The 27,429-nt window shown below is 46.0% G+C and overlaps 2 protein-coding genes across 2 annotated transcripts in view; both read left to right on the top strand.

Annotated features, from left to right (window-relative positions):
• Positions 1–27,429, top strand: part of LOC144485491 (NACHT, LRR and PYD domains-containing protein 3-like) — a 235,575-nt gene that overhangs the window by 10,173 nt on the left and 197,973 nt on the right. The gene's annotated exons all lie outside the window — the stretch shown is intronic.
• LOC144485490 (NACHT, LRR and PYD domains-containing protein 3-like) overlaps positions 1–27,429 on the top strand; it is a 67,407-nt gene that overhangs the window by 10,719 nt on the left and 29,259 nt on the right. The window contains exons 3-7 of the mRNA XM_078203629.1: positions 5,022–5,188; positions 8,257–8,428; positions 8,532–8,597; positions 11,875–13,612; positions 22,282–22,368. Coding sequence (XP_078059755.1) covers positions 5,022–5,188; positions 8,257–8,428; positions 8,532–8,597; positions 11,875–13,612; positions 22,282–22,368 — 2,230 coding nt within the window. The remainder of the gene's footprint in view (positions 1–5,021; positions 5,189–8,256; positions 8,429–8,531; positions 8,598–11,874; positions 13,613–22,281; positions 22,369–27,429) is intronic.

Raw genomic sequence — 27,429 nt, 5'->3', positions numbered from 1 at the left:
TTTGTGGCGAGAGTCAGAGGTGTGTCTGCCACTGGAATATTGCATGAGCAATAATGTTGAAACACGTGCCCAATGTCTTCTCCCATGATTTCACACACGTCTGAGTCAGGCACGTCCCCACCTGCTCAACATAAAATTCTGGCCAATGTTCATGGGTTATTGAAGTGATCACAGTGAGAAGTCTCACAACACCAGGTTAAAGTCCAACAGGTTTATTTGGTAGCAAAATCCACCAGCTTTCGGAGCGCTTGCTACTCCTTCGTCAGGTGAGTGGGAGTTCTGATCACAAACAGGGCACAAAGACAAACTCAATTTACAAAATAATGGTTGGAATGTGAGTCTTTACAGGGAATCAAGTCTCAAAGGTACAGACAGTGTGAGTGGAGAGAGCGTTAAGCACAGGTTAAAGAGATGTGTATTATCTCCAGACAGGACAGTTAGTGAGATTTTGCAAGCCCAGACAAGTCATGGGGGTTACAGATAGTGTGACATGAACCCAAGATCCCGGTTGAGGCTGTCCTCGTGTGTGCGGAACTTGCTATCAGTCTCTGCTCAGCGACTCTGCGTTGTCGTGAAGGCCGCCTTGGAGAGCGCTTACCCGAAGATCAGAGGCTGAATGCCCGTGACTGCTGAAGTGTTCCCCAACAGGAAGAGAACACTCTTGCCTGGTGATTGTCGACCGGTGTTCATTTATCCACTGTCGTAGCGTCTGCATGGTCTCCCCAATGTGCCATGCCTCGGGACATCCTTTCCTGCAGCATATCAGGTAGACAACGTTGTCCGAGTTGCAAGAGTATGTACCGTGTACCTGGTGGATGGTGTTCTCACGTGAGATGATGGCATCCGTGTCGATGATCCGGCACGTCTTGCAGAGGTTGCTGTGGCAGGGTTGTGTGGTGTCGTGGTCACTGTTCTCCTGAAGGCTGGGTAGTTTGCTGCAGACAATGGTCTGTTTGAGTTTGTGCAGTTGTTTGAAGGCAAGAAGTGGGGGTGTGGGGATGGCCTTGGCGAGATGTTCGTCTTCATCAATGACATGTTGAAGGCTCCAGAGAAGATGTCGTAGCTTCTCCGCTCCGGGGAAGTACTGGACGACGAAGGGTACTCTGTCCACTGTGCCCCGTGTTTGTCTTCTGAGGAGGTCGGTGTGGTTTTTCGCTGTGGCGCGTCGGAACTGTTGATCGATGAGTCGAGCGCCATATCCTGTTCTTATGAGGGCATCTTTCAGCGTCTGGAGGCGTCTGTTGCGATCCTCCTCATCCGAGCAAATCCTGTGTATACGGAGGGCTTGTCCATAGGGGATGGATTCTTTAACGTGTTTAGGGTGGAAGCTGGAGAAGTGGAGCATCGTGAGGTTATCCGTGCGCTTGCGGGTACAGTGAAGTGCTGAGGTGACCGTCCTTGATGGAGATGCGTGTGTCCAAGAATGCAACCGATTCCGGAGAGTAGTCCATGGTGAGCCTGATGGTGGGATGGAACTTGTTGATGTCGTCATAGAGTTGTTTCAGTGATTGTTCACCATGACTCCAAAGGAAGAAAATGTCATCGATGTATCTAGTGTATAGCATCGGTTGAAGGTCCTGTGTGGTGAAGAAGTCTTGTTCGAACCTGTGCATGAAGATGTTGACATATTGAGGTGCGAATTTGGTCCCCATGGCTGTTCCGTGTGTCTGGATGAAGAACTGGTTGTTGAAGGTGAAGACATTGTGGTCCAGGAACAAAGAAAAGAAAAACACAGCACAGGAACAGGCCCTTCAGCCCTCCAAGCCCGTGCTGCTCCCTGGTCCAAACTAGACCATTCTTTTGTATCCCTCCATTCCCATTCCGTTCATGTGGCTATCGAGATAAGTCTTAAACGTTCCCAGTGTGTCCGCCTCCACCACCTTGCCCGGCAGCGCATTCCAGGCCCCCACCACCCTCTGTGTAAAATACGTCCTTCTGATATCCGTGTTAAACCTCCGCCGCCCCTGCCCCCCCTGTCCCTCACCTTGAACCTATGACCCCTCGTGAACGTCACCACCGACCTGGGGAAAAGCTTCCCACCGTTCACCCTATCTATGCCTATCATAATTTTATACACCTCTATTAGGTCACCCCTCATCCTCCGTCTTTACAGTGAGAACAACCCCAGTTTACCCAATCTCTCCTCATAACTAAGTCCCTCCATACCAGGCAACATCCTGGTAAACCTCCTCTGCACTCTCTCCAAAGCCTCCACATCCTTCTGGTAGTGTGGCGACCAGAACTGGGCGCAGTATTCCAAATGCGGCCGAACCAACGTTCTATACATCTGCAACATCAGACCCCAACTTTTATACTCTATGCCCCGTCCTATAAAGGCAAGCATGCCATATGCCTTCTTCACCACCTTCTCCACCTGTGACGTCACTTTCAAGGATCTGTGGACTTGCACACCCAGGTCCCTCTGCGTATCTACACCCTTTATGGTTCTGCCATTTATCGTTTCGCTCCCCCTTACATTAGTTCTGCCAAAATGCATCACTTCGCATTTATCAGGATTGAACTCCATCTGCCATTTCTTTGCCCAAATTTTCAGCCTGTCTATATCCTTCTGTAGCCTCTGACAATGTTCCTCACTATCTGAAAGTCCAGCCATTTTCGTGTCGTCCGCAAACTTACTGATCATCCCAGTTACATCTTCTTCCATGACCATTTATATAAATCACAAACAGCAGAGGTCCCAATACAGAGCCCTGTGGAACACCACTAGTCACAGGCATCCCCTCCGAGACACTCCCAGTCAACACATCCCTCTCCTTTGTGAATACCGACGCAAAGTATTCATTTAGGATCTCCCCTACTTGTATGGGCTCGAAGCATAATTCCCCACTGAATGAAGCGGATGAGTTGTAAAATCTGGAGACTGGCAGTTGTCGGCGTTGAGTACAGAGGCAGTTGCAGCAATGCCATCGTCGTGGGCAATGCTGGTGTAGAGTGCTGAGACATCTATTGTGACCAGGAGTGCTCCTGGTTCAACTGCTCCATGTGTGGTGAGTTTCTGTAGGAAGTCCGTAGTGTCGCGACAAAAGCTGGGGGTTCTTTGTACAATGGGTTTCAGGATGCCCTCGACGTTGCCAGAGAGGTTCTCGCACAGGGTCCCATTGCCCGATACGATGGGACGGCCGGGTGTGGTTGCCTTTTGTATCTTCGGGAGGCCAAGTTCCGCACACATGAGGACGGCCTCAACCGGGATCTTGGGTTCATGTCACACTATCTGTAACCCCCATGACTTGCCTGGGCTTGCAAAATCTCACTAACTGTCCTGCCTGGAGACAATACACATCTCTTTAACCTGTGCTTAACGCTCTCTCCACTCACATTGTCTGTACCTTTAAGACTTGATTACCTGTAAAGACTCGCATTCCAACCATTATTTTGTAAATTGAATTTGTGACTTTGTGCCCTGTTTGTGAACAGAACTCCCACCCACCTGACGAAGGGGCAGCAAGCGCTCTGAAAGTTGGTGGATTTTGCTGCCAAATAAACCTGTTGGACTTTAACTTGGTGTTGTGAGACTTCTCACTGTGTTTACCCCAGTCCAATGCCGGCATCTCCACATTATTGAAGTGAGGTCAGGGGGAAGGGAGGGGACGGCCGCCATGGTCTGAATCTACCATCAACAACTCATTTACCGATAAGGTGGATAGAACAGTGTGAAGGGTATCAGCTGATGTGACTGGACAATAAGAAATATCCAGATTTGAGACGATAAGCAGCATTAACCATCCAATTGGAATAGAAACTAATGAGTACTAATTTACCACATGACTGTGGCCCTGTAGCACAAAAGAAACGATGATATATATCACTATTTGGAAGCTCTGTCACTTAATTGGAGATGATAGTGTCCCCATATTTTCCCCACTTGTCCTGGATAGTTGGATCTGTTAACTCGGGGGCGGCTAGTTTTCAAATGGATTGGATTAAAATAGCCCTCTTGACCTTTTCGGGAAAGCAAGAAATTTCAGGAACACTGAAATTAAAGAACCATAGAAACCATTGAATCCCCAGAGTGCAGAAGGAGGCCATTCACCCCATCGAGTCTGCACCGACTCTCAAAGAGCATCTTTCCCAGGCCCACTCCATCACCCTGTGCTCATAACCTTGTACGTTTACCATGGCAAATCCACCTAACCTACACATATTTGGACACCATGGGGTAATTTATCATGTCCAATCCATCTAACCTGCACATCTTTTGGACTGGGGGGAGGAAACCGGAACACCCGGAGGAAACCCACACAGACACAGGGAGAACATGCAAACGCCACACAGTTTCTCAAGGCCTGAATTAAACCTGGGTCCCTGGCGCTGTGAGGCAGCAATACAAAGACAAAGAATTCCCAGTGTTACATCAAAATAGAAATCTATCTGAAGCCAATAAACTGAAGCTAGGTTGTGTGACAAATTGTACATTTTTAATGAATTGATGATACAGATTAATGGAAAGTAGCACATGTGTTGTATCTGCCTTTCCACACATTGTTTCTGGTTCTGCCATTCTGCTCTCTTCCCCTCTATGGAAGTGACCCAGCAGTGAGGACCTGCATGGAGAGTGGCAGAGAGAGATATGAGAAAAAGTTTGAATGAAGTGGGGAAATGGTAAGGATAGTGGGGGAAGTGCAAAGGCGAGTGGGGGAAGCGGCTGTCAGGAAACCATTTGGAAATTCCATTGAAACTGTTAGTTTTTCATTTGTATACCAATTACCAGTCCTTAATGCAGCATTGAGCTGGGACCGCGCCTGCATTGGGATTCTCCAGGTTAACTTGGAATTAAAGTGTTTGATACAGGATCTCCCAGGGATGTCACTCACTATGATGTCACAGGCTCTGATACCACATCTGAGCATGTGCAGGACGTGTTCCCCCAGGTGTTGTAGCAAAGCAAATAAACACAGCTTTAATAAGCTGGTTCACAGGAGGATTCGGTTGTTCGGAATGAGAGGAATGTGACCGTCTGGGTAAAAAATTGATAATGTGTTGGTATTTCTTTGCTTTCACAGATCCAAACTCTGCACTCACTGAGTTCTTCACAAATTGCGACGATTACCTGTTGTTCCGATTAACCAAATTTTACCGGGATAGACTGGAACAGGCGATTGAAGAAGGGGTGGAAGGTTTGGCTCTCATGTTAATCGGCGAGGACCATTTCAGTGGACAAGAATATCAGGTAAGATGTAGATTGAATTCCATCTCTTCACACATCACAGAACCTACAGAATAGAAACAAAGAAATAATGTGGAATAGATACCTCAGTCTGTCTACTACATCTTCCTACATGTTGTCGTTTGCATGATGTACTGAAAATTGAATTGTTGACTAATCATACCAATCGGTAGGTCTACAGCAGTCCCATGTTTGGAATGAGACAAACCCCAGTGTTTTAGAATCTTTGGAGCCATAAAAAGGCCAGAATTATTTTGTAAGTGACATGATCTCACAGACAGGAACCTTGCTTCAGCAGGTGGTGGGGATCCAGGAAGCTGCTGTCCTTATTAAAGGTGGCAGCTTCTACCCAAACCTGTCAGCCCAGTCAGACAGCCGGTACCTCAGCAGCAACGCCATAAGCTGCATCTGGAGGGTGAGTGCAGATCAATGGCCATGAGCCCTGAAATTCAGACAAGTTAGGTCTGGGGGCCAGAGAGAGACCAGACCCCAGAAAGACCGGGTTTCTTTGAGGGCAGGCAGCACCGATGCCTTGGCGTATCTATTGCCCCAAAGGATAGGCCCATCTGTGCACCAAATAGTGTCCAAAAAGAGGCCTTCCCCGAGAATAGATTTTGAGGCCACCATCTGGAATGCCATCAAATGCCTTCGTCTGTCATTTTGCCACCTTCCCGCCTGGCAGCCCATCTCCAAATAGCCTGTAAAATCCCAGCAATAGAAACTTCCTTCCCCCAAACATCCTGAAAATTCGCTGGTCAAATCTCTGATATGTTATTATCTGAAATAAATCTAGATAACTTACTTTGGCATGATCAAAGCTTACTATCATTCAGTCTCACGAAGGATCTTCTTGCACAATTGGCCACTTGCTTATGAGATGTTGGAATTAAATTTCCAAAAGCGTACAATGTCTCGCTGCTCGGGGTCAAAACATGAGCCAACCCTGATTGGGTAGACCATATGGCCCTGGGCATCATTTTATTAACAGCAGTCAATTAAGAAGTCACTGCTGGGACTTGTATCCAACTGAGATTCGCTTCCCAGAGCTAATAGCTTAATCAATGGATCGTTTGCACGACAGGCTCAGTAATGTCAGTGTTGGAATTGATCTCTGCTGTGACTGCAGGAAAAAGGAGATGGCACCTTCATGCTGTGCTTCCCTTCAAGGCAAGATTGCCTTTTGTTCAGCCATGCCAGGGCATGACAGGCAGGTCCCAGCAATTAGTGGGTTCACCTTCCATCGCTGATCATAGCTGGAAGCGCTAGTCATTGCTGCCAGGGTCCATCCATGAATCAAGGAGCATTCATAAAGGACGCCCTCTCCAAGCAGCCAAAGTTTAGCTGAAAGTTGCCGCACACAGGCATTGCCCAACTATTGTAAAGTTCCAGTGGGGCAGGAAGGAAACTTCACATGGGTATTTCATTGGTGTAATGGGATGCCCATCTGGGGGCCCCACCACAGAGATTCCGACCTCTTCTAAGGTCCCATAATCCTGTCACATGGTTCTCAAATTGTGAAAATGAGAGAAATAATGAGTACAGAAATAAACAACCATTCCAAGGTGGATCCTGCGTTTACTTTCCTCTCCAGCAATCACTTATTCTAACCTGAACCTTACGCTTACTATCTGTTAGTTAATATTCCATCCAGTTGGACCAGTCCTGCTTCTTGCTCTCCTTTGCTATTAATTTATTATCCAATATATCAACAAAATAAAATTAACTTCTACATCACAACAACATATTTTAACCATTTTACACTAAAATAATATCCAGTCTGACCCATAAGACTGTAAATGTGTGACCTCTGACTGAATGTTGGAAACAATCCGTGAACATGTACTTCAGCGTAAGGCCACAATCGATTTGCCATTTAATCTTCACAACTCTATTGTAACGAGTCCTAAATTCTCAAATCTCTGTTATAACATCAAACTATTCACCTCCAGTAACATCCGGATATATTCTCAGGACAGTTTTCTAATTGTTTTTATTTTCCTATAATGGAGGGTCCGAAATAATCCGTAACTGAGTGAAACTCTGACCATGTGCTCTTGGTTTGGATGGCACTCCTCCCCAGGGAAACATCAGCATCTTGAGCACATCTACTCTGGAGCCTTTTTCTTTAAACTGCTGAAGAACACCCTAAAGCCACAGGGCGTTGTGTGATAAAGTTACTGGAATGTTATGGATCACATCTATAAGGACTGTTGTCACCAAAAGAGAATTTTGCTCTGAGTTTATTCAAGCAAAGGTCTTCAGGGGATGTTTAACAGTTAAGTGTATTCTTTCCCTTATTTGAATCATTTGTTAACCTTAATGCAATACCATCACAATTGGCCTGAGCTACTTTTTCAGAAAACCTTTGCAGAATAGAAAAATTTAAAAAAAACATTTTGACAGCTGTTTCAAGCTTCCCTTTGCGGTTCGTGCACCCTTCTTTGTGCACTACCTCATTCAGACCACTACTCGAGGCTGAGACTTCCGATGTCTTACTGTCCCTTCTGCCTCTCGACTTTCCTCACCTCCTGAAGACATTTCTGTGCACCCTGCTTTGTATTGGGTTCATGGTCCGATTTCTCCTCTTTTTGTGGGTTGTAAACTCTGAATGTAAACTGGTGATGAATGTTAAAACTTTGTGAACATGGTTAGTGACATTTCACACTCACTGTAAACATGCAAAATAATGGTTTCAGATATTTCAGTTAATGATGTGAAAATGATTGAATTGTTATCGTTGGTTGATTTTCGTGATTGATAAATCAACAATGTTTTGATTCATCTGTGGTCATTCCTGAGACAGCTGCAGCACGGGATCACTTGTGTGCCAAACTGAGAGCGGTATTCCAGCCATTAAATTTAGTTTATTCACATTCATTTGAAGGAATGATGGAATCAAGATGTGTGGAGAATATTCATCACTTTTCAGAATGACATTTCACCTAAAGAAGTCGCTGCTTCCTTCCTCAAAACAACTGGGAAATCCCATCCCTGAGCAAGTCCTTTCCTTCCCTTTCCCAGTGTTTATCGTTCACGCCTCTCATCAATATATTCATTATTATTCTTCACAGAAAGTCAGTGAGCTCGTGCAGAACGGAAACAGGGCGGGCAGTGCCAAACTTCTCCTCAATCTGGTTATGGAGAAAGGACCTCGGGCTCGAAGGATGATGTGGGAATCCTTTGTGAAAATGCACCACAGCTTACGGAAATTGGGCACAATACTGAGAGAAATACAGGAACTTGGTATGGTAAAATCACACTGAATTCAGTTTCAGACCCAAACACTGCAAACTTTACTACAATATTACACAGACCTGATTTAATGGAAGTTAATTCTTTTCAACAGGTTCTGATCCAATTAATTACATGAAAGTTGGAGAAGAATTATCAGAAATACCCAGCCACCTGAAAGGTAAGGGAGGAAATGGGGATTTCAGACAATTCATTTGACTTGTGAGAATCTGGGTATTTGAAAATACATCTTTGCCTCGAGGTTATCAGAATTAGAGATACAGAAATTCATAGGGTCGAGAAGCAGGACTAAAACTTGTTTGGAAATCATCAATTCTTGTAAATTCAGCATCGATGTAAGATTCAATCCATGTGACTTCTGACATTTCTTGTAATTATAGGGATATTGCTTCACTTCCTTAAATTCACAAAACCCCGTACATGGCGGGACCCTGATACAGTTTTAAACACTGTACTCACCTGGCAGGATCCTGATTCACTGAGAAACCCTGTACACACCTGGCAGGATCCTGATTCACTGAGAAACCCTGTACTCACCTGGCAGGATCCTGATTCACTGAGAAACCCTGCACTCACCTGGCAGGATCCTGATTCACTGAGAAACCCTGTACTCACCTGGCAGGATCCTGATTCACTGAGAAACCCTGTACTCACCTGGCAGGATCCTGATTCACTGAGAAACCCTGTACTCACCTGGCAGGATCCTGATTCACTGAGAAACCCTGTACTCACCTGGCAGGATCCTGATTCACTGAGAAACCCTGTACTCACCTGGCAGGATCCTGATTCACTGAGAAACCCTGTACTCACCTGGCAGGATCCTGATTCACTGAGAAACCCTGTACTCACCCGGCAGGATCCTGATTCACTGAGAAACCCTGTACTCACCTGGCAGGATCCTGATTCACTGAGAAACCCTGTACTCACCCGGCAGGATCCTGATTCACTGAGAAACCCTGTACTCACCCGGCAGGATCCTGATTCACTGAGAAACCCTGCACTCACCTGGCAGGATCCTGATTCACTGAGAAACCCTGTACTCACCTGGCAGGATCCTGATTCACTGAGAAACCCTGTACTCACCTGGCAGGATCCTGATTCACTGAGAAACCCTGTACTCACCTGGCAGGATCCTGATTCACTGAGAAACCCTGTACTCACCTGGCAGGATCCTGATTCACTGAGAAACCCTGCACTCACCTGGCAGGATCCTGATTCACTGAGAAACCCTGTACTCACCTGGCAGGATCCTGATTCACTGAGAAACCCTGTACACACCTGGCAGGATCCTGATTCACTGAGAAACCCTGCACTCACCTGGCAGGATCCTGATTCACTGAGAAACCCTGCACTCACCTGGCAGGATCCTGATTCACTGAGAAACCCTGTACACACCTGGCAGGATCCTGATTCACTGAGAATCACCGTACTCACCTGGCAGGATCCTGATTCACTGAGAAACCCTGCACTCACCTGGCAGGATCCTGATTCACTGAGAAACCCTGCACTCACCTGGCAGGATCCTGATTCACTGAGAAACCCTGCACTCACCCGGCAGGATCCTGATTCACTGAGAAACCCTGTACTCACCCGGCAGGATCCTGATTCACTGAGAAACCCTGTACTCACCTGGCAGGATCCTGATTCACTGAGAAACCCTGTACTCACCTGGCAGGATCCTGATTCCCTGAGAAACCCTGTACTCACCTGGCAGGATCCTGATTCACTGAGAAACCCTGTACTCACCCGGCAGGATCCTGATTCACTGAGAAACCCTGTACTCACCCGGCAGGATCCTGATTCACTGAGAAACCCTGCACTCACCTGGCAGGATCCTGATTCACTGAGAAACCCTGCACTCACCAGGCAGGATCCTGATTCACTGAGAAACCCTGCACTCACCTGGCAGGATCCTGATTCACTGAGAAACCCTGCACTCACCTGGCAGGATCCTGATTCACTGAGAAACCCTGTACACACCTGGCAGGATCCTGATTCACTGAGAAACCCTGCACTCACCTGGCAGGATCCTGATTCACTGAGAAACCCTGTACTCACCTGGCAGGATCCTGATTCACTGAGAAACCCTGCACTCACCAGGCAGGATCCTGATTCACTGAGAAACCCTGCACTCACCTGGCAGGATCCTGATTCACTGAGAAACCCTGCACTCACCAGGCAGGATCCTGATTCACTGAGAAACCCTGTACTCACCCGGCAGGATCCTGATTCACTGAGAAACCCTGCACTCACCTGGCAGGATCCTGATTCACTGAGAAACCCTGTACTCACCTGGCACGATCCTGATTCACTGAGAAACCCTGTACTCACCTGGCAGGATCCTGATTCACTGAGAAACCCTGTACACACCTGGCAGGATCCTGATTCACTGAGAAACCCTGCACTCACCTGGCAGGATCCTGATTCACTGAGAAACCCTGTACTCACCCGGCAGGATCCTGATTCACTGAGAAACCCTGTACTCACCTGGCAGGATCCTGATTCACTGAGAAACCCTGTACTCACCTGGCAGGATCCTGATTCACTGAGAAACCCTGTACTCACCTGGCCAGAGCCTGAGACACTGAAATGCTGTAGACACCTGGCAGGATCCCGATACGTTGTACACACTTGGCAGGATCTGCACACGCTGTATGCACTTGGCAGGGTCCTGACGTGCTGTGAAGCACTCTGCCCACCTGGCTGGGCCCTGAGGCGCTGTGCCCACCTGGCTGGGCCCTGAGGCGCTGTGCCCACCTGGCTGGGCCCTGAGGCGCTGTGCCCACCTGGCTGGGCCCTGAGGCGCTGTGCCCACCTGGCTGGGCGCTGAGGCGCTGTGCCCACCTGGCTGGGCGCTGAGGCGCTGTGCCCACCTGGCTGGGTGCTGAGGCGCTGTGCCCACCTGGCTGGGCCCTGAGGCGCTGTGCCCACCTGGCTGGGCCCCGAGATGGAGGGGCATTTCCATACGGTCGCATGTGGTATACAGTTTTCTCCCTCCGAGTGTGCACAGCACCACAGATAAAAACAGTAAAAATCTGCTATGATCGCATTCAGCCGCTGAGCAATCTGTGCCCCAACTCCTCACAATATCCAGAACTCTGCTGCAGAAACATCACTGAAGGATTCAAACGTTGAACGACTGGAATCTCCATTGTTGTACAATCAGGATCACGTGGGGGTTTGTACTGTGTACAATACACGGCAGCTTGGATAGTATTCACCATTAGAGAGAAAATATTACCTGCAAAGAAACCTGCATTCAGTAAATATAGAATCAAGTGAGGATATGAAAATTTTCTCGGCTTTTGTTCACTTTCAAATGAGATTTCCATTAACTCTTAATGAATTAAATCTATCTTTTCAGCAAAGTGGTCTTGAGAATTTACTTATTAAAGCCAATAACAATAATAAACATTTTCTCTCTGTTCTTATTGAAGATGTTCAGCAGAAACACAAGGAGACACTCCGGGTACAAACTGAAACACTGAGAGTGAACACTATCCTCATAAAGGAGAAGGTTAAGATTTTCCAGCTGGTTGATCGATACGCTGAGCTAACGGTTATTTCTACTGTTCGAGATCGGACACTTGTCGAACATGAACTGCTGGCAAGAGGCCGAGACCATGAAGAATGGAGAGAGAAACATCTCCGGAGAGAACTGGAAAAAATCCGAACTGATCAATTGTTTCAGAGCAGCTTTTCCCAGAGAAAATCCAAATCTGGGAATTCAGCAGCAGTGAGCGGAGTGCCGGGAATTGGAAAAACAACAATGGTACAAAAGATTGTTCATGACTGGGCCACTGGGAAAATATACCCACACTTTCAATTTGTTTTCAGTTTTAAATTCCGGGATTTGAACACTATTAACTGTAGAATAAACCTGAGGAATCTGATATTGGATCAGTATCCCTACTTTGGGAATATTCTGGGAGAGCTCTGGAAGAACCCAAAAGGATTGCTGTTTATATTCGATGGTTTGGATGAATTCAAGGACAGTATTGATTTTGCTGACAATCGGAGAAATACAGAACCTCAGTACATATGCACAGATCCCGAATGCTGGTGTGAAGTGTCTGACATTGTGTACAGTTTAATACAGCACAAGCTGCTCCCAGGATGTTCAGTGCTAGTGACCAGCCGCCCCACTGCATTACAGTTATTGGAAAAGGCTGACATCAGTGTCTGGGCTGAAATCCTGGGATTTGTTGGTGATGAACGGAAGGAATATTTCAACAAGTTTTTTGAAGATCAGATGGTGGCAGCAGCTGTTTTCAAACACGTGGAGGAGAACGAGATCCTGTACACCATGTGTTACAACCCTTCCTACTGCTGGATCCTCGGTCTGTCACTGGGTCCCTTCTTTACACAAAGAGACAGGAAACAGCAGCAAGTTCCCAAGACCATCACCCAACTATATTCCTACTATATTTACAACATTCTGAAAAACCATGGCCGAGAGATTGAAAACCCCCGTGATGTATTACTGAAGCTTGGTGAGATGGCCTACACAGGAGTCTCCAAGAAGAAGATTGTGTTTAGAAATGGAGATTTGATTGAGTACAATCTACAATCTTCCCAGTTCCTGTCTGGGTTCCTGATGGAGCTTTTGGAGAGAGATGATTCTGCCCAGAGTGTGGTTTACACATTCCCACACCTCACCATCCAAGAGTTTGTAGCTGCACTCACACAATTCCTGACTCCAGATCCTGGGGATATCGGGAAACTCCTCAGTGAAGCCCACAGTGAGGAAGATGGGCGATTTGAGATATTTCTCCGTTTTGTTGCTGGTCTGTCCTCCCCACAGTCAGCTCGACCCCTGGTGGAGTTTCTGGGTCCATTTCTTCATCAAACAACCTGCCGAGTGATTGACTGGGTGAAGGAGAAGGTTGAAGGGCAGATTGGAGACACAGAGACTGAAACTGAGAAGAGGAAGCTCCTGAACACATTCCACTACCTGTTTGAGACTCAGAATAAAGCACTGGCTCGGAACACAGTGGGATCTATGGAAACACTTACATTTAGTGAATTGCGACTGACCCCGATTGACTGTGCGGTCCTGTCTCATGTCATTGGACTCTGTGATACAATAAAACACCTCGATCTAGAGGAATGCAACATTCAGTGTGAAGGGCTCCAGCGGCTGGGACCCGTTCTGCACAAGTGTCAGGAGTTGAGGTAACTGTTTGGTCTCAGAGCGGATATTTTCATTGTTGAGAAGCCATTTCCTTTGTTCTAATAAAACAGAGGCATGTTCATTCGAGGACATCAAGAGAGAAACAATGTCCAATGGTCACAAAGTGTGGGAGAATGGCACAAAGTCATAATGCTCATTTGAGAGCAGATGCAGATATGATGGGCCGATTGGCCTTCTTCTGAACCTGTAATAAATCCAGATTCTCTGATAAAACTACATCGTTTCAAGAAGGCAGATTCTCCTGGAATAGGCGTGGGCAATAAATGTTGGCATAACCAGCGATGCCCACGTTCCTTGAATGAATAAAAACATTATTGGGATGAATTTTAAATAATTAGAGCTGTAAAGGCCTCCCTCCAAAATCTGAAAAAGGATCATTCCCTCTCCCAACAGAAACCATCTGATTCTGTACGATGCGATACAGAAGTTAGTTTGTCTTGTTCGGTGCAGCTTACAGTTTGTGTTTAATTATGATCAGGATTATTTTACTGCGCTCTCCCTGTGTTATGTATTACAGTCGGTGTGTGTTATATTGGGACAATGTCCCTTTATAAGTCACGTGATCACTGGTGACATCATCAGTTCGGGTTGCTTTCTGAATGCCTGCGTTGCGCTGCCTCTACTGGCAGCCTCTGTGAACTCCGTCTTGCTTCTTGGATTAACTGGTTGTAACTGAAACTCAGAGCTTCTATCATTCATTGTGGGCCTCTGAATAGAAGCAACCATTTCTTTAAACCTCTATAACTCTTACAACGTCGTAAACCTTAAATTAAAATGTAGGGACAGTTTAAATTGAAACCAAAAACCCGCAGGCGGGCAGCTTTGTTTAACATGAAGTGAAATTAAAGTTTTGGCCCTTTCTGAGCTCACAAGCACAGAAACACAAATTAAACTTAAACTCATGAATTACTGTGTAACGCCCACAAACACAAGTTATTACATAACAGTGAAGCCCAAGATGCTGTTTTCTTTATTAATTGCTACCTACACTTGCCCTGCCAATGGCAATGATCGATGCACATATGTGTTCAGTCCCTCTGATCCTGCAATCCGTTAACAATTCTACCGATTATTTTATATTGCTTCCTCATGTGCATGTTTCCTGAAAGTATCGCCTCACCCGTCTCTGCATTGAACTTAATCTGCCACCTATCTGTACACTCCACCATAGTCTGTTTTTCAGTCCCAAGCTCTTCTCCTCACAGTTTACAATGCCTCAAACTGTTCTGTGATCAACAAACTTTGAAATTTTCCTCGAGACTGCAAACCATAGAAACCCTACAGTGCAGGAAGAGGCCATTCGGCCCATCGAGTCTGCACCGACCACAATCCCACCCAGGCCCTACCCCCATATCCCTACATGTTTTACCCTCTAATCCCTGTAACCTACACATCTCAGGACACTAAGGAGCAATTTTAGCATGGCCAATCAACCTAACCCACACATCTTTAGACTGGGAGGAAACCGGAGCACCCGGAGGAAACCCACGCAGACACGAGGAGAATGTGCAAACTCCACACACACAGTGACCCAAGCCGGGAATCGAACCCAGGTCCCTGGAGCTGTGAAGCAGCAGTGCTAACCACTGTGCTACCGTGCCGCCCAAACACCCAAATCATTCATATATATCTGGAAAAAGCAAGGATCCCAATACCAACCGCTAGGGTTCTCCATTACCGACATCCTCCAGCCTTGAAAATATCCATTACTCTTTGTTCATCCAATTTTGTATCCACGTTGCTACTTTCCCATTTATTTTATGAGCTTATGCCACAAGTCTGTTGTGTCACTGCATCAGATGATTTTTGAATATCCATGTACACCACATCAACAGCAGAACCATCACTGACCCTTTCTGTTGCTTCCTCCAATTCACAGCAATATAAAGCCAGTCGAAAACGGCATTTTCTTTACCAACCAATGAATTTAGTTTCCTCTGTGTCGCTATTAGATTCACCATTTCCCTTTTGAACTCCGCGTGGGCCGGCTCAGAGTAGCTGAATGATCAACTGACCCTCCAACCCTCAGCTAAGTTTAACACTACTGCTCCAGGCTGGAGCCGCAGACTTGACTAAATTGGATTGACCCAGTCTTTTCGGTTGTGGTTACTGCCTCCTGGTCCTCTCTTCATCCACTCCAACAAACTGAGATAGCTGGGAATTAAACCTGTATCAACTGCTTGGAAAGCAACTATGCTCGCTATGATATCACCATCGTTGCATTTAGGGACTCCTGTGGTGTAGGTGCACCCACAGAGCTGTGAGAAAGACAGTTCCAGGATTTTGACCCGGTCACTGAAGGAATGGTGATATATTTCCAAGTCAGGATGGTGTGTATCTTGGAAGGGAACTTCCAGGTGGAGATGTTTCCATTCATCTGCTGCCCTTGTCCTTCCAGGGATAGAAATCACAGACTGGACAGTGCTGTGTAACGAGCCATGGTGAGTTGTTGCACTGCATCTTGTAGATGGTCCAACAACCATAACTAACTTCGTCTATGCTGGTAATACTCTATTTGGCAGATAGTTTTCATAGAAAGAAATCATAGGAACCCTACAGTGCAGAAAGAGGCCACTCGGCCCATCGAGTCTGCACTGACCACAGTCCCACCAAGGCCCTACCTCCATATCCCGACATATTTTACCCACTAATCCCTCTAATCTACGCATCTCGGGACACTAAGGGGCAATTTTTTTAGCATAGCCAATCAAACTAACCCGCACATCTTTGGACTGTGGGAGGAAACCGGAGCACCCGGAGGAAACCCACGCAGACACGAGGAGAATGTGCAAACTCCACACAGACAGTGACCCAAGCCGGGAATCGAACCCAGGTCCTTGGAGCTGTGAAGCAGCAGTGCGAACCACTGTGCTACCGTGCTGCCCATTTCTCATTTCCATTGACTTCAGTTTTTCTCTGGCTCCTTTTTGCTACATGTAGCCATATGCTGCCTTGATGTCAAGGGCAGACACTCTCCCCTCTCATCCTGAGTTCAGCTCTGTTGTCCGTGTTTGCATCAAGGCTGTAATGAGGTCGGGGACTGAGTGACCCTGAGTAAGCACAAGCTTCAAGTCAGATAGCAGGTCATTGCTAATTAAGTGTCACTTGTTAGTCTCGTTAGCTTTCCATTACTCTGCTGATGATCGAGAGTAGACTGATGGGGTGGTAAATGGACAGATTGGATTTGTTCTCTCCTTTTTGTGTACGGTCAGATCTGGACAATTTCCCACTATTTTGGGTAAACATCAGTGTTGTAGCTCTACTGGAACAGCTTGGCGAGGAACAGAGCAGCTTCTGGAGCAGTAATCTTCAGTACAGTTACTGGAATATTGTCAAGATCTGTGGTCTCTGCGGTATCCATTATCTTTAACTATTTCTTGACATCATGTGGGGTGAATGGAATGAGCTGATATCTGTGATGCTGGGGCCCTCTGGATGGTTCAGCCACTGAAGTTAGTTACTAATATTTGAACCATATCTTTTGCACTGATGTGCGAGTCTCCTCCATCATGAGGATGGGATATTTGTGGAGCCTCCTCCTTCTGTTGTTTCATCGTCCACTATCATTCACAACTAAATGTGGCAGGACTGCAGAGCTTACATCTGAGCCGAGGAAACCAGAATTTCCTGAATGAGGAAACCTGCTGCTGGAAAATCTCAGTCAAACTGTCAGTGATATGAAACAGGGTTTTCGCATCATCCTTTTCCTATGTGAGGATCTACCGGGAAGAGGGAACTCCCGGTAATTCCCGGAGATAGAACACGAGCCAGACCTGCAGAAAATGTAGAGCCTGTTTACTGTGGAATGTAGTGGGAGACACCCCTCCCCTATAAACTAATCAAACAGAAATATTTCAACTTTCTAATGGGAGAATAATCTTTCCTTGTTGTATCAAATCTAGGGGATGGACCTTAAAGCAACAGTTAGCACAGTTTCACACTTTAACTCGCCCTGAGATAGTATACAGATGATATAATGTCAATAGTTAAGCACAGGGAATCCCGAGCGATCCACTCTCACAGCTTTATCATTTAACCCTCAGTAAAATGTACAATTCTCATAAAATGCTGGATTTATGTAACAGCAGAAATGATTTGAATTTCTGGAATCTTAGCAGGGTCAGTGAGATTCAGGAGGGTAATTCTGATGATCAGCAAATGAGACCAGAATGTGGGACATGTATAAACGTTACTTGCTTGTTCACAGGATGTGGGCATCACCTCCTCTGGGGGCCATTAGCAGTGGGAAATAAATGCTGGTCCAGCCAGCGACACCCATATCCCATGGACAATTAAACAAAATATACATTTTGAGAGGTGTAAAAGTGGTTTCCCCAGTAGGCAAACCAGTGAGAGTGAATTGTTCATCATTTTTCAATGCTGACTATTGCCTTTTCCATTCAACAGAAAGGGTTTGATATTATCTAATTTAATATTGTCACATTTATTAGTGCCAAAGCATACCGTACATAGGGAAGGAAAGGAAAGAGTCCAGAATGCAGTGTCACAGTCACAGCTGGGGTGCAGAGAAAGATCAACTTGGATGAGATATAATATCGTAACTTGAATCAGGTCACCACTCGTGCTAAGTTTCTGACACAAAAATAGATCCAGCTATTTTTTCTGCTGAACATGAATCTGAATTTAATGTGTTTCTCACTTTCTCCATTTAGTCTGGGTGGCAATAAAGTGGGAGATTCAGGAGTGAAACTACTGTCTGCGGCTCTGAGGAATCCAGAATGTAAAATACGGAAACTGGAGTAAGTATCAGACTGTGAGAGATTGTGTTAATAATCAGTGGATGGTCTGACACTGTAAATTATTATCAGTGTCAGTAATCGTGTCATTAATAACCATTCCACATCATTCCTGTCAGTATTCGTGTTAAACACCACGGATTTACTCTGATTCCTGAAATCTTTCTCTCTCTGATCTCCAGTTTGGAGAGTAACAGCCTCAGATATTCTCACCTCTGCTCTCAGTACAAACCAGTCAGTGATGTGTCTGAACCTGAGTTACAATAAACTGCGAGATTCAGGAGTGAAAGAATTAACTAATCATTTATAATTATTCTCAAATCCATTCATGAGAATAAAAAAGATGGACAAAACAATTAAATGTTTATAGAATTCCCAGATATGGCTGGTCGCATGTTCAGTTTAGTTTAATTTGTCATTCAGATTATAGATGTTTATGTCTGTCGGCTTCTCAGTTTGATCAAATACAGAAAACTGCTGTATATCGGTAAGGCAGATTACAAATTACATGGAATTCTGATGAGTTTTATCCCGAGGGATCCACTCTCAAATTTATGTTAAACGGCGCTTAAGGAGCATCTTAAAATAGAATGCTTAGGTCTGTACCTTTCATTTATAGGAAGCTGACAGTGGCTTTCCCCAGCAACCAGTACTGTGTTATAACGACTAATTTTCTTTACATGTACTACCAAATGAGACTTGGGTTTATCTAAAGATGAGATGTGAAGCTCCAGCACACGGCCACCAGACGACAGAGCGGACCATATGATCGACCGAGCTGAATCACACCAAAACCAATGGATCAATCAGAGATCTGCTGTCTTGCCATATCCAGTCATAAATAGTGTTAGACATGCCACAAATGTTGGACATGCCGGTTACATTAGGCGACACGGTGGCACAGTGGTCAGCACTGCTGCCTCACAGCGCCAGGGACCAGGGTTCAATTCCGGCCTTGGGTGACTTGATGTGTAGAGTTTGCACGTTCTCCCAGTGTCTGTGTGGGTTTGCTCTGGGTGCTGCAATTTTCTCCCACACTCCAAAGATGTGCAGGTTCGACTGATTGGCTATGCTAAGTTGTCCCTAGGTGTCTCAGGGTGTGTAGGCTACGGGGATTAGTGAGCCATATATGTGGAGTTACAGAGATATTCTTTCAAAGAATTGGTGAAGACTCGATGGGCCAAAGGGCCTCCTTCTACACTGTGGGAATTCTATGATTCTATAAACATGCCACAAGAATCCCCTCATTACTGATGAGGGAACCCAGAGCAAGACTGGACAGTGCTGTGTAACGAGCCATGGTGAGTTGTTGCACTGCATCTTGTAGATGGTCCAACAGCCATAACTAACTTCCTTTGTGCTGGTATTACTCCAATCGGCAGATAGTTTTCATAGAAAGAAATCATAGGAACCCTACAGTGCAAGAAAGAGGCCACTCAGCCCATCGAGTCTGCACTGACCACAATCCCACCCAGGCCCTACTCCCATATCCCTACATATTTTACCCACTAATCGCTCTAATCTACGCATCTCGGGACACTAAGGGACAATTTTTTTAGCATAGCCAATCAACCTAACCCGCACATCTTTGGACTGTGGGAGGAAACCGGAGCACCCGGAGGAAACCCAGGCAGACACGAGGAGAATGTGCAAACTCCACACAGACAGTGACCCAAGCCGGGAATGGAACCCAGGTCCCTGGAGCTGTGAAGCAGCAGTGCTAACCACTGTGCTACCGTGCCGCCCATTTCTCATTTCCATTGACTTCAGTTTTTCTCTGGCTCCTTTTTGCTACATGTAGCCATATGCTGCCTTGATGTCAAGGGCAGACACTCTCCCCTCTCATCCTGAGTTCAGCTCTGTTGTCCGTGTTTGCATCAAGGCTGTAATGAGGTAGGGGACTGAGTGACCCTGAGTAAGCACAAGCTTCAAGTCAGATAGCAGGTCATTGCTAATTAAGTGTCACTTGTTAGTCTCGTTAGCTTTCCATTACTGTGCTGATGATCGAGAGTAGACTGATGGGGTGGTAAATGGACAGATTGGATTTGTTCTCTCCTTTTTGTGTACGGTCAGATCTGGACAATTTCCCACTGTTTTGGGTAAACATCAGTGTCGTAGCTCTACTGGAACAGCTTGGCGAGGAACAGAGCAACTTCTGGAGCAGTAATCTTCAGTACAGTTACTGGAATGTTGTCAAGATCTGTGGTCTTTGCAGTATCCATTATCTTTAACTATTTCTTGACATCATGTGGGGTGAATGGAATGAGCTGATATCTGTGATGCTGGGGCCCTCTGGATGGTTCAGCCACTGAAGTTAGTTACTAATATTTGAACCATATCTTTTGCACTGATGTGCGAGTCTCCTCCGTCATGAGGATGGGATATTTATGGAGCCTCCTCCTTCTGTTGTTTCATCGTCCACTATCATTCACAGCTAAATGTGGCAGGACTGCAGAGCTTACATCTGAGCCGAGGAAACCAGAATTTCCTGAATGAGGAAACCTGCTGCTGGAAAATCTCAGTCAAACTGTCAGTGATATGAAACAGGATTTTCGGATAATCCTTTTCCTATGTGAGGATCTACCGGGAAGAGGGAACTCCCGGTAATTCCCGGAGATAGAACACGAGCCAGACCTGCAGAAAATGTAGAGCCTGTTTACTGTGGAATGTAGCAGGAGACACCCCTCCCCTATAAACTAATCAAACAGAAATATTTCAACTTTCTAATGGGAGAATAATCTTTCCTGGTTGTATAAAATCTAGGGGATGGATCTTAAAGCAACAGTTAGCACAGTTTCACACTTTAACTCGCCCTGAGATAGTATACAGATGTTATAATGTCAGTAGTTAAGAAGCACAGGGAATCCCGAGCGATCCACTCTCACAGCTTTATCATTTAACCCTCAGTAAAATGTACAATTCTCATTAAATCCTGGATTTATGTAACAGCAGAAATGATTTGAATTTTTGGAAACTTCGCAGGGTCAGTGAGATTCAGGAGGGTAATTCTGATGATCAGGAAATGAGACCAGAATGTGGAACATGTTTAAAAATTACTTGCTTGTTCACCTGTAATGCTGGGGACCTCCGGAGGAGGCCGAGATTAATCGTTCTACTCAGCACTTCTGGCTGAAGATGGCACTGATGCTCTGGGTTCCCTCATCAGTAATGATGGAATTCTTGGAGCATGTTTATAGAATCATAGAATTCCCACAGTGTAGAAGGAGGCCCTTTGGCCCATCGAGTCTTCACCAATTCTTTGAAAGAATATCGTGACCAGGCCCTATCTCTGGAACTCCACATATATGGCCCACTAATCCCCGTAACCTACACACCCTGAGACACCTTGGGACAACTTAGTATAGCCAATCAACCGAACCTGCACATCTTTGGACTGTGGGAGAAAATTGGAGTACCCAGAGGAAACCCACACAGACACTGGGAGAATGTGCCTCCTCGAGGGGCCATTAGCAATGCTGGTCTAGCCAGCGACACCCATATCCCATGGACAATTAAACAAAATATACATTTTGAGAGGTGTAAAAGTGGTTTCCCCCAGTAGGCAAACCAGTGAGAGTGAATTGTTCATCATTTTTCAATGCTGACTATTGTCTTTTCATTCAACAGAAAGGGTTTGATATTATCTAATTTAATATTGTCACATTTATTAGTGCCAAAGCATACCGTACATAGGGAAGGAAAGGAAAGAGTCCAGAATGCAGTGCTACAGTCACAGCTAGGGTGTAGAGAAAGATCAACTTGGGTGAGGTATATTATCATAACTTGAATCAGGTCACCACTCGTGCTAAGTTTCTGACACAAAAATAGATCCAGCTATTTTTTCTGCTGAACATGAATCTGAATTTAATGTGTTTCTCACTTCTTCCATTTAGTCTGGGTGACAATAAAGTGGGAGATTCAGGAGTGAAACTACTGTCTGCGGCTCTGAGGAATCCAGAATGTAAAATACAGAAACTGGAGTAAGTATCAGACTGTGTGAGATTGTGTTAATAATCAGTGGATGGTCTGACACTGTAAATTATTATCAGTGTCAGTAATCGTGTCATTAATAACCATTCCACATCATTCCTGTCAGTATTCGTGTTAAACACCACGGATTTACTCTGATTCCTGAAATCTTTCTCTCTCTGATCTCCAGCTTGGAGAGTAACAGCCTCAGATATTCTCACCTCTGCTCTCAGTACAAACCAGTCAGTGATGTGTCTGAACCTGAGTTACAATAAACTGCGAGATTCAGGAGTGAAAGATTTAACTAATCATTTATAATTATTTTCGAAATCATTCATGAGAATAAAAAAGATGGACAAAACAATTAAATGTTTATAGAATTCCCAGATATGGCTGGTCGCATGTTCAATTTAGTTTAATTTGTCATTCAGATTATAGATGTTTATGTCTGTCGGCTTCTCAGTTTGATCAAATACAGAAAACTGCTGTATATCGGTAAGGCAGATTACAAATTACATGGAATTCTGATGAGTTTTATCCCGAGGGATCCATTCTCAAATTTACGTTAAACGGAGCTTAAGGAGCATCTTAAAAGAGAATGCATAGGTCTGTACCTTTCATTTATCGGAAGCTGACAGTGGCTTTCCCCAGCAACCAGTACTGTGTTACTACGACTAATTTTCTTTACATGTACTACCAAATGAGACTTGGGTTTATCTAAAGATGAGATGTGAACCTGGTGAAGCTCCAGCACACGGCCACCAGACGACAGAGCGGACCATATGATCGACCGAGCTGAATCACACCAAAACCAATGGATCAGATCAGAGATCTGCTCTCTTGCCATATACAGTCATAAAAAGTGCTGGACATGCCACAAATGTTGGACATGCCGGTTACATGAGGCGACACGGTGGCACAGTGGTTAGCACTGCTGCCTCGCAGCGCCAGGGACCAGGGTTCAATTCCGGCCTTGGGTGACTTGATGTGTAGAGTTTGCACGTTCTCCCAGTGTCTGTGTGGGTTTCCTCTGGGTGCTCCAATTTTCTCCCACATGCCAAAGATGTGCAGGTTCGGTTGATTGGCTATACGCAGTTGTCCCTTGGTGTCTCGGGGTGTGTAGGTTACGGGGATTAGTGGGCCATATATGTGGAGTTACAGAGATAGGGCCTGGATATGATATTCTTTCAAAGAATTGGTGAGGACTCGATGGGCCAAAGGGCCTCCTTCTACACTGTGGGAATTCTATGATTCTATAAACATGCTACAAGAATTCCATCATTACTGATGAGGGAACCCAGAGCATCAGTGCCATCTTCAGCCAGAAGTGCTGAGTAGAATGATTAATCTCGGCCTCCTCCTGAGGTCCCCAACATTACAGATGACCATTTGATTCACTGCATGTGAGGTAAAGAAATGACTGAAGGCACTGCATGCTGCAAACTCTGTCAGCCTGGCTGTACTCCAGCAATGGTACTGAAGAATTGTGCTCCATAACTAACCATTCCCCTGGCCAAGCTGTTCCAGTACAGCTACAACACTGGATCTACCGGACAATGTGGAAAAAAACAGGGCAAATCCAATCTGATTAATTGCTGCTCCATCAGTCTGCTCTTGAACGTCAGAAAAGTGTCATCCTTCCAGTGCCTCATGAACATCACTGCAGGAGTTCCTGAGGGTGATGTCCAAATCCCAACCACCTTCAATTGTTTTATCAATGTCCTGCCTTCCATTATAATGTCAGAAGTGAGGATGCTCACTAATGATTGCACAATGCTCAGTACTGTTCACAATTCCTCAGAGACTGAAGCAGTCCATGTCCATAAACAGCAAGACCTGAACAAAACAGAAAATGGTGGAAAGGCTCAGCATGTCTGACAGCTTCTGTGGAGAGAGAACAGCTAACCCTTCGAATCTGGATGACTCTTCGACAGAGCTAGCGTCTTAAGCTCTGAAGAACTTTCAGGCTTAACCTGATAAATGGCAAGTAATGTTTCACTGCACAAATGCCAGGCAAGGACCATCTCCAACAGACGGGAATCTAACCATAATTCCCTTTACATTGAATGGCAGCACCATCGCTGAATCCTCGACCATCAACATCCTGAGTGGTGGGGGCGCACTGGGACCATTGAACAGACACTGAACTGTAAACACTATGGCTCCAAGGGTAGATCACAGTCTGGGAATTCGGAGATGAGGAACTCACCTCCTGTCTCCCAAATTTTTGCCCACCATCTCCAAGACACAAGTCAGCAGTGTGATGGAATCCGCTCATCTTGCTGGATTGTCTGCAGCTTCAAAAACACTGAAGAAGCTCATCCATGGAAAAGGAGCCCACTGGATCAGCTGGCCATTCACCAAACTAAACATTGACTGTCTCTACCACTGACGCACAGTGGCAGTATTTTACCACATACAAGGTGGAATGTAGCAGCTCACCAAGGTTCCTGAGCCAGCATCATCCAAACAGGCACTATCCATCACCGAGATGGCCAAGGAGATCAGAAGGATGGGACACCAACCAGCTTCAGATTTCTTTCCAAACCACACGCCATTCTGACTTGGAATATATTGCTTTTCCATCACTGATGCGGGATCATAATCCCGGATGTCCCTTCCTAGCGGTTTTGTACCAGATGCTCTGCAGAATTTAAGAAGATGGCTCACCACCTCCTTCTCAAGGGCAATTGGGGATGGGCTGCAAGTGTTGGCATTGCCAGTGATACCATCATCCCTTGAAAGAATTAATAAAGACAAGCGCTACCCACTGTCGAGGTGGGTAATTGTGCCTGTGTGTAACCCAAACACAGTCACGGAAGAGAGAAAAAACAGCTGCGACAGGACAAATAGTGTGACCATTGCACAGGCCAGAGGAATTCTAAAGATAGATCTGGTGGAACTATTTAATATACTCAGCGAGGGTCTCAAATGTCCTGGTGTTGTGCTGTGTTCCATACAACCTGGATCTAGAGTGGAGAAGCTTTGAACAAAGTGTGATGCAATACAATGTTGACCAGATGCTTCATGATGAGGAACCCCATGGACCACAGGCCAGGGACATGGGATATGTGTCAGGGAGGATGGAGATTCAGTAATGCAGACATGTTTTCCAAGAACCTTAACTCACACAGCCATTCAGTGTAATAAATCTTCACCATCTCCAGCACTGTTGCTGTTTCTGTGAATGTTTTATAATTTCCCTGGAGCCGTCACGACATGAAACAAAGGTATTGGAATTGTATTGACCTGATTCAGTGCTGTATTTCCCATCTCACATTCCCAGTGAACTGTTAAAGACCCAGTAATATGGTGAGGGATTTTTTTAGTGGTGCTCCATCTCTGAATTTACTCAAAATACAGACATAACAAAGTGACCAGTAATAACAAAGTATAATCCTGTGAAACCCAAGGAAGCAACCCCACCATGACAACCACCGGCATCCCCGCACTTTCCGCTGAGCTGCAGGCAGCATCTTACCTCTCTCCTCTCCTCTGGGAATTTCGATGACCGTGGCCTTTGTCCTCGGATTTCCTGAGTCCTGGAAGGATCCGGCCAACTGCGGGTCCTCTGCACAGATGCTGGAGTTGCCTCTGTCATCATAGCTTCGTGAGGTGCTTGTGTCACAGTCGGAGCAGAAGGGGACCCACTGCCCACACCAGGGGCATCCTGAGAGGAGCTCCCGAATACTGCAGGCAGCCGCTCCTCTATCCATTCAGGGCAAACTGGACCCTCCCTGCTCAGCTGGGGAGGGCCTGACAGTTACTCCACACACATTTTCCCACCCCTCCCACAGCCCGTGTTCCACAGAGCTCATGGAGGTGGTGAGAACATGCAGGCTCATGTGTATTTCCTGTGGGTGAGAGGCTGGATGTGACTCTCCATGAAGGTCACCAATCTCTCTGTGGAGGATGCTATTTGTGCTCAGACCTGAGACATGGTAACACTGCTGGCCTGGATTGACTCCTCCATCCTTTGTGTATGGATACACACAGCCTTTGGAAACTCCACCAAATGTTAAAGTATCCTACGCTGCAGCTCCAGTATCTGCTGCATTGTTAAAGACTCCAGTCACATTTCATCTTCCTGAAGCTGACAATGACCTGTCCCCTCGAGAGTGTGAGTGAACTCAGCTATTGCTGCCTTCATCAGCTGCTCGGGTTTGTGTGTGCTCTCCTGTGCTGCCAGATTGTAACCCCTTTGCTAATCGTGAGAGACATTATCTGCTCTGGCGGACGTTATAGAGTATAATGTGACAATCCATCCTCTGACCCCTCCCCATCTTCAGAGCTGCACGCCCGTCTCCCTCTCACCGCAGCTGTTGATTTGTGAGAGAGTGAAGAATGTTAGAGGGTAATGCACATTCCAACATGTCCTGCAGACTGTTCCTAACCCAGAGCTCCATGTGACCAATGGAAGACACACAAGCACCAGGTTTTGGACTCAGCAGCAGAGTCTCTCCTGTGCCCATCCATTCACTCACTCACTCTCTCTGGATCCACAGCCCATCTCACCATCAGCGATTGCCCACCCAGCCTCCAGGTCTCCCAGCTCCAGCACTGCATCTTCCATTGGCATAAGGATGACACAATCCAGACACTGTCACTCTTGGCTCCTTCTCTGACGCTCTGTGCCCTCTTCTACAAGAACATAAATTTCCCTTGTTACTCACCCATCAAAGACACACACAAACCTGACGCTAATTTAGACTGCCCATCATGGGACCACCAGGATGGTCACTCAGTGTCGGCAGTGCAGCAGCCATCTCTGACTGACTCTTTACTCAGAGAGCGGTTGGGGTGTGGAATGGACTGCCTGCTGTCATAGTGGAGTCGGACACTTTAGGAACTTTCAAGCGGTTATTGGATAGGCAGATGGAGCACACTAGAATGATAGGGAGTGGGATAGCTTGATCTTGGTTTTGGACAAAGCTCGGCACAACATCGTGGGCCGAAGGGTCTGTACTGTGCTGTACTGTTCTATGTCCTATGTTCCATGTAACCCTTCACAGAGAGGCTGACATGTTCCTGAAGATTGATGCTGCTGTCTGGACATTGCCAGTGTCTCTTTC

Source organism: Mustelus asterias, unplaced genomic scaffold (assembly GCF_964213995.1).
Source record: "Mustelus asterias unplaced genomic scaffold, sMusAst1.hap1.1 HAP1_SCAFFOLD_195, whole genome shotgun sequence".
NCBI lineage: Eukaryota > Metazoa > Chordata > Chondrichthyes > Carcharhiniformes > Triakidae > Mustelus > Mustelus asterias.
Note: the sequence above shows the minus strand (reverse complement) of the source record. Positions and strands in the feature narration are given on the sequence as shown.